The sequence below is a fragment of the Melozone crissalis genome, unplaced genomic scaffold (assembly GCF_028551555.1).
Source record: "Melozone crissalis strain CALT ecotype California unplaced genomic scaffold, PUWL_Pcris_2 ptg000016l_1, whole genome shotgun sequence".
Taxonomy (NCBI): Eukaryota; Metazoa; Chordata; class Aves; order Passeriformes; family Passerellidae; genus Melozone; species Melozone crissalis.
The window spans coordinates 47,150,410-47,167,780 of record NW_026535794.1 but is presented as its reverse complement, the minus strand read 5'-3'; the positions used below and the strand labels follow the sequence as shown (position 1 = coordinate 47,167,780).

Below are 17,371 nucleotides of genomic sequence, written 5' to 3'. Positions count from 1 at the left end.
ATCTTGAAGCCCACTGTCACACCAGAATGGGAGGTGCCAAGGTGCAAGCTCTTTATTATACCACCACTTCTGTCAAAGGTTTACACATACAAAACTAAGAGTTTTTAATTTCAAAATTTTATATTTAGGTGTCTGTGATTCACATTTTCCCCACTGGCTTCCAGGATTGAGAAGGAAACACTGAGAAGGTGTAATGCTAACAACTTGGCTCTCTCCTCTACAGTTTTGCTCAAAGATCTGCCCCTACATGAGGTGCTATTTAGAGCTCCATCTTGTGAAAGCTTGAGCCATAAGACCAAAATCATTTGCTGGTGTCTGAAATCCAAGAAACAAAGGCTGATTTTAGCCCAGGGTTTCAAGTAAAGCTAATTTTTGATGCCCTTAAGTTACAATTACAGTATTCTTTGGGTTCACTTCAGACTTTCAAATAAAAAACACCCAGGCCACAACCTTAGTGAAAGCAGCGTGGTTTGGTTGAACTAATTTTCTTCAATTTGTCTAATTTACATTTTCAACCAAGTATTAAGCCTCAGATGCACTGAGAAATGCAAATACAACAACATCCTGTGGCTTGCCTTAACAATATACACACTACTGAAATATTAACACAGTCACCTCACCACTCTATAAAATTATTAAATAAAAGTCAAAAATAACAGATACTTGGGACAGAGAAGGTTAAAGGAGAAGGAGAGGAGGAGCACAGAGTCTTCAGAGCAAGGACAGAGGCAGGAAAACCATATTCAGGATAACAGTAGCACATTTGGGGAATGCCAACCTAAATTAACATTCCAGATGATCCCTTCTTTCCAAACAGCACTCCCCACTGTCATGCACACACTTCCAAGAAACACTCGAAAAGATAATGTTGGAGCAAAAAAGACAAGAAAGCACAGTTCTTTTAAAAAACTCACATGAGGACAGCTGCTGACTGGAATGCACTGTTTCTTGCGACACTCTGTCTTGCCTTTCACACAAGCACAGATGGTGCAGTTCACAGAGGACCACATCTCCCCATCCTGCAAGAGGGAACATGATATAGTATCATCTGGGGTGGCAACAAGAAGCTATTTCAGCAATGTATCATTGCACAAGAAAGGATGAATTTCCCTGTTGGCATTGTGTCATTGTTTAGTCTAAATTATTTTGAGGTGTCTGTCCATGGCCAGTTGGATTCAAGACAGAGATCAAATTCAGCCAGGTTTTCTTCCCTTTGGCCTTTTTGGTAAGAAATTCATTTTTCCAAAGCTAACCAAATCACATTTGCATTTTTCAGCAGTGCCCTCATTATTTGCATTGTTTTCTCTCCAATAAGAGTCTGAGTTGTGATCACACCTACCACAAATTTTCATTTAAGTTCACATAATTAGAAAAACCTGATTCACTGGGTTGAGTGACGTCTTTAAGTTGTTGCACATGAAAATATTTGATAAGATGTCAGTAGACAGTGAATTTATTCCCATATATAGTAGCATCATTTCAACATAGGGCAGGAATGGTCAAATAATTCTAATTTAGATTACTACAGCACTTTCACAGATATTTGATCTGCTAAACATCTGAAAATACTTAGTAAAGATACAGTGCTGAATCTCTCAAAAGCAGAGCAGGTAAGACAGCCTATGTATTGCTCTGAAAATATGAAGTGCAGAGCATAATATGCCTTGAGGTCTTGTCCCCACTTGGGATGAATTGCTTGTGGAACTGCCCTGGCTCCTTTTTACATGGTGTTGCCTCTGCCAAGTGTGGTTCCTAAAACATTCTGTCTCACCCACTTACAGTCCAGTGCTAGTCTGCTTAGAGCCAAACTGTGCATGTTTTCTGTTTACAGGGCTGCTGGGAAGGAAGGGTGAGGATAGACCTGACAGGAACAGGCAGTTCAACAAGACAGCTGTGAATAATTATGTGCCCACCTCAACATGATGTTCTGACCAGAAACAGACTATATCTGAAATGCCAAGGAGGCCAACTTATTCAGCTCAGCTTGCTTCATCAAAGGTTGTCTCTCTCCTATTTTTTGTTTCTAGGGCATGTTTCTATTGCCTGGTGGTTTTGATGTTCTTCAGTCTCTAATGACCACTCACCAGGCATCTGCCAAGGTACCAGAATACATCACAGCTGACTGCATGCAGCTGCCCTGAATTTTTGTCTTACTGGTTTTGCACAGGAGTGCAAAAACACATTTGCTGTACCCATTCTACCTGTGTTAGACTATTGACTTCAACAGAGCAACACTGAATTTACTTTTTTGCACACAAGAACAGAAATGGATGTACTGTCTCGTTATTTTTTCACACTCCATATAATATTAGTAATATAATAAAATCTTCACAAGAAGCAGAATATTTTAGTTGGGTGCCTAAGAAGTAGGCATTTGTTCGTGAAGCACAATGGCGCCAGTGTGAAAGTGCCAATCAGATGGAGCATAGTCTCAGAGTACAGTAGGTTCACATGTAATTTCCAGAATAAACACTTCTGCTATGTACACAAAAGATGGAATAAATGGGAAGCAATTCTGGCTGAGCAAACCAAGTATTCACACAGGACTTAACATTTGATCTGATTCAAGGGTCTCTTAATTCACAGATGGCCCATGAGGTGACAGAATCTTTTTCTGACACAGTGTGAAAAAAAGCTGCACCACTTGGAAAAACAAACGGGGTCTCAAGAACAGCAGAAGTGTTCTGCAGGGAATCCCTTGTGATTTGAATACATTGGGTGAGAGTGCAGTAGGTAACAGTTATTACATGGCTACCCCAGTATTAGATGTCAGGGGTGCTGTCCTTAGCAGAGACGTGCAATGTAGTAAATCAAGTAACTTTCAGCCAAAATGAACTTCACAAAGCTCTTGTTGGCTCAGTTATGGAAAAGAATCTTTGGCTCAGCAGATAAAGCCTACATACTACTGAGAATATCTTCTCCATGAATATCAGTGTTTGTTTGGGAAAGCAGAGCGCTAGTATCTCTTACTAAAAATGCATCAATTGTCATGAAATAGCAGTTTGAACATCTACATACAGAGGGGGAGACCACATGTAGCATTCAAGGAGGAGCTAGTTTTTAAATGTTGACTATCAGCAGAATTTATGCAAACTCAGAAAAAATAAACAGATGGCAAATTTTGCAAAGCTTTGCCTCTGAGTTGTTCTATCATCAATGAGGTTGGTGAGGATTCTGCTAAAAACAAACCACAATTTACAGCAAATTCATCCTATTTTGGCTGTTAAAATGGCACCTACCCCTGAGCCACTCTGAAACCTTACCTGGAAGATCTTATTGCCAAACTTGCACACTTTCACCTCCTCAGGAGAGATGTATGAGACACACTCCTTGCAGCAGTGGTCTTTGTTTTTATTGCATTCACCAGGAAGTAAGCACCTCTTCTTACATATCACTGTTGAATCCTAGGTACAAGGGTGAAAGGAAATCATAAAATTGTCACCAAGATGTTTGTGCTCCTGTGTGTCCTTATATATTTCTGCTTGCTCAGTCATTGCATCCATCCAAAGCCAGTTGCTTAGAATAGGCCAACTCAGAGAAAATAAATATTATTTATAGATATTATATATTTATTTATTTATTTGTTTGTTTGTTTGTTTATATAATAAATATTCTTTAAAGGGAATCTTTCATGGTCTGTGAAGCTAAAGCCCAGCTTCTAATTCTGTTGGCCTGCAAAATCTCACTGATTTGGCGGCACTTTCATTTTTTTGCCTTGGTAAAAAAGTGTAAGTTGTTGCAGTCATGTTAGGGAACTAAATAAAAAACACTGACCTTGATCAGAAACATGGTAATTCATCATTTAGAAACTCCTCTTCCATTCTAATGCAGTCTTAAAAAGAGGACCACATAATCTGAGCAACTTTATTTTGCATCACACAGGGTGAGGCAGCATGTCCCAGCTGAGGGAGCCAGTAACATTTTCAACTTTCCTAGCACAACTGCAAGCACTCTTCAGATCAGATTCTTTGAGACCACACAAGATGCCAAAGAACAGCATCAGGCTTACAATTCCACAGCCCTACAAATTACTGCTAAGCCAGACAACCATCAGCACACAGTATCCAAGCACTATGGACTTACCTTGCATGTACACACCGTGCAGTTGTCATACATAAATGAGGAACCATTATCATACACGTTGCTGTGAAAGAGGCAGCTTCCAAATGGGAGGTCAAACACTTTCCTCTGTCCTGAATATAAATAAACAGTAACAGAAACAAAATGTGGTTGAAAATATGCCACATTGTCAACAAAAATAGCAGGGCTTATTGTCACCAGACCAAATTTATGTGCAGTGTGTCATTTGCTATGTGTTTCCACTTCAGTGTGAAAAAAATATGTACTTTTAACAGTTCACTATTCTTTTAGTACACATTCATCTCCCACAAATTCTGTGGGATGGAATATAAATTATTTATAGCATGTTTATGTAGGAAAAATCTTTCTTCTCCTTCTCATCATAAAGTGCACAGTGCAACTGAAGGAATAAAAAGTAAGCACTGCAAACTCTTAAGGTAGGTACACTTAAACTAGTTTAAACAGTCTTTGACTTAAAGCAATAGCTTTTCAAATAGAGCAGTCTTAACTTCTTTTAGCATATCTATCTCAGAGGTTCACAGCAACCAAGCTAGATCAACTCAGTGACACTGATCAAAAAAACATCATAGTTGTTGTGCCATCTCATTAGGATAGTTTTTTGTACCGTGTGTTCACACAAGGCTGCAAGTAATACAGGAATTTGTATCATTTATAAACAGAATGAAGGCAACACAAGATATTCAGTTTCCATAATCTGCAAACTATTTGGGTTCCATGGGAGGGACGCAAGGGCTTGGGACACTAAACAGGGAAGGCAACACCAAAATCAAATCCTTCCTGAAGTCGTGCAATCCTGCAGCACTTTCAGATCCAAGTTACAACAGTTTGCATTCCTGTAAGCTTCTTTTATTCCTCAGCTTCTTTTCCAGTAAGTTATTTTTTAAAATAGAGCATTATAGTACATACACATGAGCTCTTCACAAAAACACTACACTTATCTTTCTAATTTTGAATTGCCCTGCTTACTTTTGGAGGCAGCCAACTAATAAGTTCTTTTATGAGTGGTTGTCAATCTCCTACCTTATAATTTCTGAGGTCTAATGTTTAATAGGCATCAAATCCAAAGTAGGGAATGCCCACTCTAAGTACATACTAGAAATACTAAGTACTAGGCCAATATTTTAGCTTTCAAACCATAGGGCTTGGCACACTGTAATTCCTTCCTTTTTCAATAATTCTTGATAAATCTTAAAAAATATTTAAGATTTAGATTAGATTAGAGCCTCTTAAAAAAGTTCTCTTTTCCTCTCAGATATAAGTGAACAAAAGGATAAGCACACAGCAAAGTCCATCGGATTTGCCTTAAGTTTTTACAAATTGAATGTTAAACAAAAGTTATTAAATAATTGCCTTTGTTCAGTTAGACACAATTTAAACATCACTTTCATGCAAATTAGCTACTTGGAATTAATCTGTGCTTGCATAGCCAGACTTCCTTTCACTGGAGGTGTGTCTTTCTCAAGAGGTTTAATTTCTCTTGCAGAACTGACATAAGGAATCAGTTGAGGATGCTCAGCAGCCCTAAAAGGAACTGCTCTACATCCATGTACTGCAAAGCCATGCCATAGTCCTGCCTGTAACAACACTTCTGCTGCTCTCTGTGGGGCCAGGACTTCAATTGCAGAGCTTGTGTCAGCAAGTGAACAAAAGTCCAGTTCTCTCCCACACCCTATTGCCATGCCTTGCAAACCACTCAGCACAATTCTGGGTGGCCAACCCAGTTCAAATAGTTGGTTAAAAACCACTGTCAAAGGAGGCATCACTTTAAAAGATGTGGTGTTGAAGAGATTGGCTTAATGGTTGTCTTTGCTGGCTCATAACCACTAGTTAAACTAATAATTCAAGTCCCAGTAGAGTCCACAGCATTCTTCTAAGCTATGTATGCTGAATATCAGGAATTCAATTGCAGGGAGGTCTTCCACATGGTACTTTAAAAACTATGCCTCAGCATCCCTGGAAACTCTTCTCTTTCCCAACTGCCATGCAGTGTGTTACTCATCCCTTGGCTTTACCTCCCCACCAAAACTTTTAACACTTTCCTGTAAATAGACATAATCTATTCCCAGGTATATTAAATGCTTTAGAGTAAAACTCACATAAAATTAAATTCATTATCATTACTGAATTTGTTTAAATTTGGAGGGAAAAAAGAAATTGTAGAAAGATCCTCTTGAAGGAGTCAAAAATTAGTCAAACTGCAGTTAAAAGCTGCAGTTTGAATGCCTAGTTCAAGGAGGGGAAAGCTCAGTCAGGAAAAGCATGAGGAGGAGAGGACAAGGAGAGTTTTCAGAAGGAAAGAAAAAATGTCCTCAGCCAAAACAGAAGCTCAGCATTTGGACTTCTCTTCATTTCATTCCTCTACTGCATTACTCTCTGGTACTGTGGTTGAATGTTCCGGACAGACATTCATTTATCTGTAGCATTTCTCAATTAGCAAATAAGTAAATTCAGGTTAGTTTCAAGCAGTCAAAAATGTTAAGTATTATCAGAACCCAGAACTCTATACGGCTCTACTGGCTCCAAGGCCAGATATCTCTATATCCCTAACCTAGATCTGCTAAGAGATTTCAGATAAAAATATAGTCAAAACTACAAAAAGTTTCCAATGAAGAACTGGGAATAATTGGCTCTGAAATTTTTCCAAACCTAGTTATAACCCCATAGACCAAAATAAAGTCAATTTAATTGGTAGGATGTAAGTGCTCCTTGTTTATGAAATAGATGGAATATTAACCTGTGGGATCTGTGGACAAAGTAAGAACAAAACAAGACAGTGCCTTATTTTGTCACTGCCTTGCTTGTCATGACCTGGAAGAACCAGCCCTTCTTAGAGGCCTATGACTCACAGCTTTAAAATATGTTGGAAAGGCATAATTGAAAATATTCCTAGATGACAGTGTGATTCCATCTTGAGAAGGCAATCCTGAGATGGACTCCTGGATCTGTGGTACCTCTGACAATAGTTTCTAAAAATGCAGAAGTTCAGAAGTTTCCTCTGACCTGGATTTCCTCAAAACTAAGAAAGGAAATGCTCACTTAAGTGATTATATGAGATGATGAGGCCTTTTTCTTGTGGCAAACTCCAAAGAAGTGGAGTGGCATTTCCTCCCACCTCAACCTCCTTTGTAAAATATATAATGAAGCTGGAAATCATCCCTGTATTTGTTCTTCTAAGCAAGGCAACTGGTCTATGTTCAAATGCTCTTCTGCAGCTGCTTGCTTAGTACCACCCACCACAACCCTAACACTGACCCTGAGTACCTGCTCAAAATCTGTGGATTGTAAACTCTGAGCAAGAGTCCCTTTCAACTTCTGGAATTTACCAGCATTGCGAAATACTGGTCTGAAAGATGTTATGTACAAACATATTGTATTAATTACAAAATTCCTAGGGGAAAAAACCACTCACCTAAGCATTTGGGGCAACACTGTCCAGCAGGAATGTGACTGAGATGCTGGGGACATGAAAGAATGGGGCAGACTTCCTGGATACACTGTGTCCTGCCACCCTGAAGGAAAATAGGCTTCATTAGGAAAAAATTAAAGCAAAATATCAAGCAAATATGCACACACACACAAGCAGGCAACAGTCTTGAAAAGCCTTACCAAAGCCGTATTTGCCAACAGAAATTTCTGCTTGCATCAGGCATACAGAACATGTAAACTGTCCTTCAAGACTTTCTATATTGCTTGCAGAGACCTTGGATTATCTATATTTTTTCAATCTCTCAAACAACAAATGCAGTAATTGAAGAAACAGTGTCTTTCTATCTTATTTCTTGGTGTGGATATGATAAAACCAGGCAAAATAAAATCATTATCCACGAACACTTCCGGATGTTCCAAAAAGTTATTGAGCAATTTTTATATTACTCTTCATCTCCTGTGTTGTGCCCTTCTAGGCTTGTCTGGGACAGGGATTAAGTGCTGAAGCAAGATGAGAGCAGGTGTTCTTCCACTATGTCTGTGACCTCAGAAGCCAAAATCACTTAAGAAAGCACATTCTTGTTAGCCTCCAAGGCCAACTATGCAAAGCCAAAAGGTCTGCTTTGTTCAGAGGTCTGAAAACCAAGTAGGTACATGAAATTTTGGGAAAGAATGAGGGAGAAAAAAAGAGAATAAAAAGAAAGCAAACTGGACTAGATATATCAGAGGCAAAGACAAAAGCACAGAAAATATATCAAAGATTGACTCAGTTAAAAGAGATCTTATTTCTCATTCTGCTCTGTTGCCTGATTACTTCATCGTGCCTTCAGAACACTGTGTTTAGCTCTAGACCCTCTACCAACATGTGCTCCATATGCTTTTGAGAAGTCCAGGTTGCCCAGCTTTAAAAATCAGTCCACCTTTTTCTCAGCAAGGACAGTCAGGTTTTTTCATCTAGCTGTCTTGCCTTATTTATCACTCAGAGCTGCAGGTTCATCCCAGCAATAAGCTTTGCATTCCTGATGCTGTGATTGAAGGCTTATGAACAGTCTCCTCCAACCTACACGCTGAATGGCTCTTGGGGCTCCCTGGGGAGAGATGGAAAAAGCCATTCATTTTGAACAGCTCTGTGCCTGAAATGATGGCATACCACTCCACTCCTAATGGCCTCCGTGAATCATGTGAAAGCTTTTACATGTAGGCAGACCCACTGTTGCACAGAAAATAACATACTGACTGTACCCCCATTCTATAATAAGTTTTCAGGCATTGAAGTCTACCTGTCCCATGGGGCTACCAAAGCATCCTGAGTGCACATGGCTGAGGACTGCTCGTAATTCTTTCACTGCGGCACGCAGAAACACAGAGCTTATTGTAGACTGAAACGACTGCTCTAAATTAAGGGCCAGACCAGAAACTTGACAAAACTAAATTAATTCTTTAGTGATGTTCCTTAGCATGCTTAGGGAATAGCTCTGTGAGAAGAGACACAGGTGCAGAATGAAAGAAAAAAACAAAGAAGGGCTCTCTGAAGTAGTGCTGTGATTCACCCCAGGGAAAAAGGCTACAAGAAGCCAAAGTTCAAATTTCGGTTAGAATTCAGCAAAAGGGAAAGCAGGGCATGGATGTCTCAGCCAGACTGGTGACAGGATCGGGGATATATCCATGGAAGATAATGAGGAAAGGCTGAGGGAACTGGGACTGTTCAGCCCAGAGAAGAGAGGGATTTAAGGTGACCTAATTGCAGCCTTCACCAGAAGGGAGCCTGCAAAAAAGATGGAGAGGGAGTGTTTAGAAGAGTATTTAGCAACAGGAAAAGAAGAAATGGCTTTAAACTCAGAGTAGGCTTAGATTGGGTATTAGGAAGAAATTATTTACAGAGAAAATGGCAAGACACTAAAACAGGTTGCCAGGAGAAGTGGTGGGTACTCCATTCCTGAGAGTTCAAGGCCAGATTGGATGGGGCACTGAGCAACATGGTCTTGTGAAAGGTGTCCCTGAACACTGCAGGGGAATTGTACCTAGATAATCTTTAAGTTCCCTTTCAACCCAAGCTATTCTATGACTCTGTGAAGATAAAGCAATACTCCAACACATGGTGAGCACAGTTCTTTTCTCGCAATCTTGCTGCTGCATTCAATACTCACATAAGCTGTGGCTCTGCACAACTGTCATGGAGTTGTGCTTCTCTGATAGATTGAATCAAAGTTCAGGCTTAGCACACTATTTAGAGCCTTTGTAGCCTCTTGCATAAGTATCTTTAAAAATAGAAAATGCCATGGATAATGTAAAATATTTTCTCACTTCAGCCTTTTGTTTATAGCTCCTGCCTTACTTATTGTTCTGGCCCCTCTGCACAAAACTGAGACTAGTTCCACCTGTCTCTTCAACTCATTGCTACTCCTGCTTCCAGCTGGAATGCTGCCTCTTAACACCAAACTATTTTCTAACTTGCTGCTATCCCACATAGGCTCTCCCATGCTAGTGCAAGTTCAAAAACAGTCTGAAACAAACCAACCCATACCCTTTAAAGTGGGAATAATTCTACCTGCGCTACCAAACTTAGAGAAAACAATTCATCGGGCACTCATTAAATGTTGAAACACACAACAGTTCTATTTTCTTAAAAGCCTCAGTCATTGTAATTCAAGACTCACAAAGCATTCAGAATACCTGCTTTCAAAGCAGCTGGTGCAGCCAGTGCTTTAAATTGCATGGAATAGAGCTGGGTAGGAAAAAAATGAGTGCAACAAAAGTTCAACAAAAAACCCAAAATCAATGGGAAAAATAACTCTGGAGAGGAAGAATATTGGCTTTGGATGACCTAAGCTAGGATGGGAATTGCACAGTGAACACCTTTCTTCTTCCAGTTCTCAATTGAATCTACAGCTTTTAGCTCACATTTCCTTGCTTGATATCATCCAGGCAGCCAGAATGCTCCAGGTCAGAAGCAACACCCTCCAGTTATTCCAGTAAAACCAAATCTGAATTGGAGGCCTGCACAGGCCAATAAAGTATAAGTGACATCTGCTTCCTGTGAGAAATGCTATTTAAGATCTAGGCAAATAAATCCTTGAGCAATTGTTAACATGAAACTTGAATCAGAGGAGCCTGCTGCAGTTCAGTCTTTTGGAGGTAACAGATTTTGTAGGAAATCTACTGTCTACAAAGAAAAGATTCACTTTCCACCTTGTAGACAAATAAAAACATTTTATCTCCTGCTCCCACCTCATATCTGCAAGACAAACCAAAAGGCTCTGAAGCCACAGCTCAGCAGGTGGTGTGGACTGAGGTTTCGTCTTGTCCAAGCAGTTTTCTCAAGAGACAGAAGAGAGAGGGAGATGAAACAGCACTTTCTAATGCTCCCACGAGAGGTCCGTCTTTGAGAAGGATAGATAACAAAGCCTTCTTTAAAGGAAAGCATGGAGCTGGTCCATCTAGCCATCCATTCACTTCTGCCCAGCTCCTACCTCAATTATGCTATTTTGCTGCTCAATAAGGACACAAGTAACTTGGCAGTGTTGAGAGACACACCCAGCCAGGATCCAGGCTATGATTGACTGCTGGACACACTGGATGGAGGACAAAGTGCAGTTTCTGGGAAGGCTACCCACACGCCTGGTGCACAGCACATGTGCAGCCTGTGTTCTGGGGCAGACAGAGAAAAAATTGTCTGCAGAAAAAAGTCGGCAGGTTGGCAGTCTGTCGTAATTAACCCCCAAGAGCCCTGGGCTTCACCTACCAGGAGGGCAAGAAAGTGATCACCACCAACAGCTTTTCTTCAGCAGATTTTTAAAGCATTCATGAAATCCCAGTAGGACAGAGATTTCCACACTCCCAATTTGTTTGCTACTGATAATGAGCATGTCTAAAGTTAATAACATTTTACATGCATGATTTTTAAGGTTAAAGGTTCACATCATTATTATCAAGAACCAGGTTTCTTGTGGGTATCTCATTTTTCTATTTGACTTTCAGGTTTCATCTCTGCACTTTAGTGAACCTATAAATCATCTAAAAAAGATTCCTCCTTAGTTTTGCCCTTTGTTCACCGTACACTTGAAAAACTTTTCTTCCTCTAACAGAAGTAAAATTTCCATTGATTTTGCAGAATATTTTGTTTAAGTACTGACTAGCATGAGGAGTCAGTGAATTGCAAACATTTATTTTTAACTTTCATTCTAGAAGAAGTGTGAAAGGTTTCATTTGCTACTAGTGAGCCTATCCTTACAGGGAAAAAAAAAAAAAAAGGAAATATCAAAATAACATTTCTCTCAACTCTGGGATACATATTCCAGACATTAAGAGCAAGGTCAGACACACACTGTAGACTCAGCAGGGTTGTTGTAAGAACTAAGACAGATGTTCAAGGCTGTCTCCAGCTATGAAGAAAGATTTTACGCCACCAGCATGAAAAAAAAACTTTGAAAGTTCAACAGGGTCACTACTGAGCAAGTCTGCCCCATGCCAGTGGCCAGAGAAGCCAAATAAACACCCAACTGTGTGACTGTTTGCCTTCAACTGCTCTGCCCCAGTGCAAGCAACTACAGTCACCATGAACATAATAAGAAACATTATCAGTTCTGTGACAGCAAAGACATAAAGGCAATAAATAGACATGTTCCAATAAACAGATGGACATATTATTTGAGATCCCAATAAAAATGAGTATTACCATTGTGGAATTAAAAAAATATTGAGGCATTCCAGGCCTCATTTCATTACACCATATTGGCCAATGCGTGGAGGGCTTCCTAGGTGAACTGGACAGTGTGTTGGCTTGCATACACCTGGTGGCCTCCAGGAGCTCTATCTGACTTATTAACTACTGTGTGATAATAAAGATTTTGATCACCTCCCAAACATGCATTAAAAACATAAGCCAGGTCAGCAACATGTGATGCTTTGCAAGCATCTCCAAAAGGCCTCTGGAATCACATGCCCTGAAAACCCATACCTTGAGTTTACAATCAGATTATACAGTCTCTGATGTACCACATAAGTAGACTTCAGGTACAAGGGAGAGGATACCGTACTTAGAATGTGGGTTTAATCTGGAAATTCAATCTGGAAAGGTGTCCTCTCCCAAATCAGATGAAAGGCACCCCACTTCTTGTAAGAATGCTGGTGCAGCACGGGGTGGACAGCCTTTGGAAATAACTTCACCCCTACACAGTATTTCAGGGCCCCTGAAACAGCCATGTCATGCACAGTGAGAGTTCCCTGGAAGGGTCACAGGAGGAAGAAGGTTTTTAGGAAATGAACAAAGTAGCAATACAGTTCACAGCATAAAAGCAATCAGCACATCAATCAGACAGACAAGCCAGAGCTTTCCACATCCCTGCAGCCTGATCTATTGTCTAGATTAGGATTTTTAAAATGCCTCTGTAGAAAGCATTGGATAAAATTCAGAATAGGAAGATCTTCAGCTTCCATTCAAAACAGCAGGTATTTATACTGCAGGTATTTATAACTGTATGTGCCAGATTTTTAAACTTTGGATTTAGATCTCAAACCACATTTTCTGAAATATTGCTCCTATGGGAGGGCTTTAGAAAGTGGCCCTGGTGACAGTCTACAGTGGTGTCCTAAGAACTGCATGTGAAAAAAATGCTCTACAGAGCTCACATATATGTTAATACCAGGTCATTCAGATTGGTGTGGATATAAATAAACATTCTTAAATGGCTTAAAAATCACCTAAAATCTAGACAGATTAGAAAGAGTAAGAGAAAAGATTATTGTGAATAAATTACTAAACCAAGTCGGGGCAAAGCAAAGGCACAATTCTTGAAATTATTTCAATTTTTAATCTCAGTCTGATGAAATTCATTCCTTGACACAGCAAAAGAAGCACAAAAAATTCCAGCAATTTCTAACAGGTAAAAGTTTGACTTCCACCACCTCTCTTTCCATATGCACCCTTATGATACAACTTGTTAGGTGTACAGTCTGTGTCACCAACAAGCTACAATAACCAAAAATTCTGACTACTTGTCCCCAACTAATGTAAATTCATGTCCCTGTGTTCCTAGCAAATTGCAAGTGCTGTTGCAAAGTTTCACAGAGTTAGAAGATCTTGACCTAAAAACCAAGAATTCTCCCTCCTTTGGAAGTTACTGTGTATATTATTGTATCCACCTGCTGAAGAATCAAATACATTAATTCATTAATTATTTATTTAGGATAGAATGAGGGCTCTAAATACTGTTACGTGTTCCAAATTATGTGTTATGTTAACCAAATACAGTGTGTACACAGTCACATGTAGGTGTCAAGTCTATCCAGTCTTGCCATCCATTCCTATTCACAAGAGCCACTTTTCCTGGGATTGGTTAGATTAAGAGAATAGATTTCTCTTCTGTAGTGGGAAGAGTGTTGCTGTTTGTTTGCTGAAATATCCCAGCTTCCTCCCAGAGACTGAAGTATGCTCTTCTGGGATATAGCTCTCCACTTTTAAATGAGACTGCTGGGGAGCTGCTGGTCCTGCTTCTTTCAAGTTTCACAAAAACATGAATTGCACTGAGTGTCCTGTGGGAGGAGGTGGAAGACCAGGATATTTGCTGCCTTAGGTGAAAGGGACCATTCTGGAATATGAAATTAAGGGTTGCAAAGTAACTTTCTTTAAGGTATGCACAGGCAGAGACACTTGTCCTAAATTTCACAGTTGCTGGAACTGGAGAAGGGCTCCTTGGAGGAGGTCACAGCACTCTGCTCTCAGCTGGGGGACAGTGCAACCAGCACTTGGCCACATTCCTCCAGTCTAATAGCACTATGCAGAAGTGTTGCTGGGATGATATTGCATCGGGCTCCACAATCCAGCTGAAATCAAATTGTTTGCTGACCCAATAGCTTACTTGCAAAGTAACACAGCTGAACAGCCAGCAGCCCTCTCGCCTCTAGGGCTTCCACACTGTGCTCTTGGCTCTGTTGAAAGTGATGTTGTAAATAGCCGCCCTTCTCTCGAAAGCCCTGAAAGGTTTAATTGTGGTGCATACTTTGTCTCTTTCAGGCTGATTCCTAAGGAAAGAAAGCTTATGCAGGTGGAAACCAAGGACATCTGTAGTTTGTGAATCACTGACCAGCTCCAGCCACAAATGATCAAGGGACTACTCTGAAAAAGGTAGATAGAACAAAACAGCAAAGATCAAACTGACAGTACAATCTCAAGGACATTAAGTTCCTACAAGTTTTTTTTCAAAGCCAGACTGCTGCACAGAGTAGAGAGCCCCCAATTTCTTTCTTAGCATGAACTCCAGAAAGCATCCTACAGTGTCAGGCAGCAGCTGGCCTTCCAGCTAGCATCTCCCAGATCTTCTGCCTTTCATTCAGTGCTTGTGTCATGGAGGTGTTGGGAAAAAAACAGATTTTTGCAGATAGGACAGATCAAGTGCCACACATCTATAGAAATAAATCTTTGCTGCTTCTGCTGTTCTGGGAACATAATCTATTCCTAGGTTAACAGGAACAGTGGTTTATAAAACAGGTCTGTGTCCCACAGCTAATGAAATTTTCCCATGAGATGAGGCATTTTTCTTTATGCCATTCCTGCGTTGGTGTTTTACTCCCAGTACCAACAAGGATTCATGATACCTGTGTTCCAGACTAGCCATCAACTACCCTAAGTGCTGGATGCTTTCAGATGCAGCCCATGTATTTATTCTGCTGTAAGAGCTGTTATTTTATTGATCCTTTCCCTGGACAGTCCTGGAGAGCTGATGCTTTTTCCAGGGCTATATCTGTTTCTCTCAACAAATGCCTCCTGCAAGCAGAAGTAATGTATCTCACAAATTATTCTGTCTTTCATTAGGTGGTTTTTAATGTCTCTGAAGTCTCATCCAGAAGGCAGAGCTTCCAACAATGTAATCTATTCCTTCTTTTGCTAGTTGATAGTGAGTTAAGAAAAAACATTTTAAAAAAACCAGAAACAGTATCTCTCAAAAATTCAGAGATGGCTGGATTCAGACTGCACCACAAACACATTTGTGGACTGTTTAATTATCCCAGGCACTATCTCCAGCAACAGATCAACACTTTTCATATTTTTTTCCCCAGTGAGAGACCCCCTAAAAAGTTACTTTATTTTTTCTCAAATTTACCAACTACACTTAATGCCACATAGCATGTTAGTTCTTGTTTTCAGCATACAGATGACTGGCCAGCATCTCAAATCCAGTTTTTCCCTAAGTCTGAATCCTTTCACATCATCTCCATCCCTTGCTGCCATTTCATTCACTTACTAATCAAACTCTTCCTTACTGCAGGTCTCATTAAACTGATTGCTGCCATTGTGCCTTTTAAAGTTCATGCTGGGTAATAGTATCAAAAAGCTTTAGCCTTCTGAAATTAAAAATAGCTCATTATTAATAGGCAGCTACATACCACTAATACCACAACCACCAGTACCACAGCCCCTATCCTCCACATACCTTGGTGTTTCCCATGAACCAGACATCTTTATACAGGCTATGCCTCCCCCTCTAATCTCCCTGCCAGTTGCTGCACAGGGCACCCTCAAACAGAGCCAAGGTTGGAGGTTAAAACATATACACGAGATGGAAGAAGTGAATTTTAAGGCAAGATGTAGGCAAGCACTGCCCCAAAGGTTCATACAACCCAGTGAGGGTCTTTCCACTGATTTTCAGTCCACTATGGACGACAGCACTTGGAACAAAAGTCCCAGAAGTTGCACAGGCAATGGTGAAAAATGAGCCCAGATAACCACTTAGGCAGGAATGGGCCAGGAAGGCAGAAGGCAGCTGCACACTGCAGAAAGGGGGCTCTTCGCCACCCTGGGGGAAAAGAGCTGCAGCTTTGTGGGGACAGCAGATGGGAAGCAAAGACATTGGCAAGGAAACAATTCTGGCACACCACCGCAGAAGGGAGTTCAGCTATTCATGATTAATTTAGCTGTTGCACCAGAGGTCTACAGAGACTATGGAAGCTTTGCTGTGAGTCACATGATCATTTATTTCTCTTCTAAAAAGAACTGTTTCTATGAAAAATTGCAATGAAACATGCTAAGCTGGAAACTGTCTGTGGCCAGAAAAACTATTAAAAACCACTAACAAGCTTCTTCAGCTTATTCATGTCCTATTCCAGATAATAAGAAAGTTAGGGTTAAATCCAAGGGACTTTCCTAACTTCAGTTATTAGAAGCAGAGCAGTAGCTCTGTAAAACAGGTCCTGGCTTCTTGCAGCCATGACTTTTCCCCTGAATCAGTTGGAGCCTGCTTTGTTTTCATTGGCATCAAGAACACATGAAGTACAGTCCAGTGGGTATACAGTTGTGTATACACCACCAGTGCATTTGCATATGGTTTCAAAGTCCTCACTCAATGCCTGCAAAATGATAGCCACTGCCACAATGTATTTATATTAAGATCATTTGCTTTTCATAAGATAAACTTCCACAAAAGGGTTTTTTTGCTTTTTTTAGGCTTATTTTTCTACAATATAAGCTTTGTGATAGTACCTCACAAGCTTTTCTCACTACATCCCACAGTAAATGGTACTCCTATAAACCCTACACTTTGGCAACTATCGACAACACCCTTCACCCCCACTTCCAGCTCCCACATTACAGTGCAGAACTGACCTCCCTTCTGAGAGCAGCTTTTCCCTCTGAACAGCTTGTTCACAGAGATACAATTATTAAATCCCTCCAGTGTCCCCAGTGTGTTCCTCGCACACACAGAATACTAGTACCATTGTGACCCTGAGAAAGGTGACAGTTCTGCCTCTCACTTCATCATCATTCTTTAAAATACTTGGTCACAACCAGAAACTCTACAGATGTATCCACACAGCTTTGCCTTAGAGCACTAGTTTTAAATCATTCCCC

At 40.4% G+C, this 17,371-nt stretch overlaps 1 protein-coding gene across 1 annotated transcript in view; it reads right to left on the bottom strand.

Annotated features, from left to right (window-relative positions):
- The window catches only part of BMPER (BMP binding endothelial regulator), a 146,547-nt gene that overhangs the window by 65,904 nt on the left and 63,272 nt on the right, over positions 1–17,371 (bottom strand). Inside the window, exons 7-10 of the mRNA XM_054273621.1 lie at positions 7,511–7,610; positions 4,084–4,193; positions 3,264–3,404; positions 915–1,019 (exon numbers count right to left, since the gene is read on the bottom strand). Of these exons, the coding sequence (XP_054129596.1) occupies positions 915–1,019; positions 3,264–3,404; positions 4,084–4,193; positions 7,511–7,610 (456 nt within the window). The remainder of the gene's footprint in view (positions 1–914; positions 1,020–3,263; positions 3,405–4,083; positions 4,194–7,510; positions 7,611–17,371) is intronic.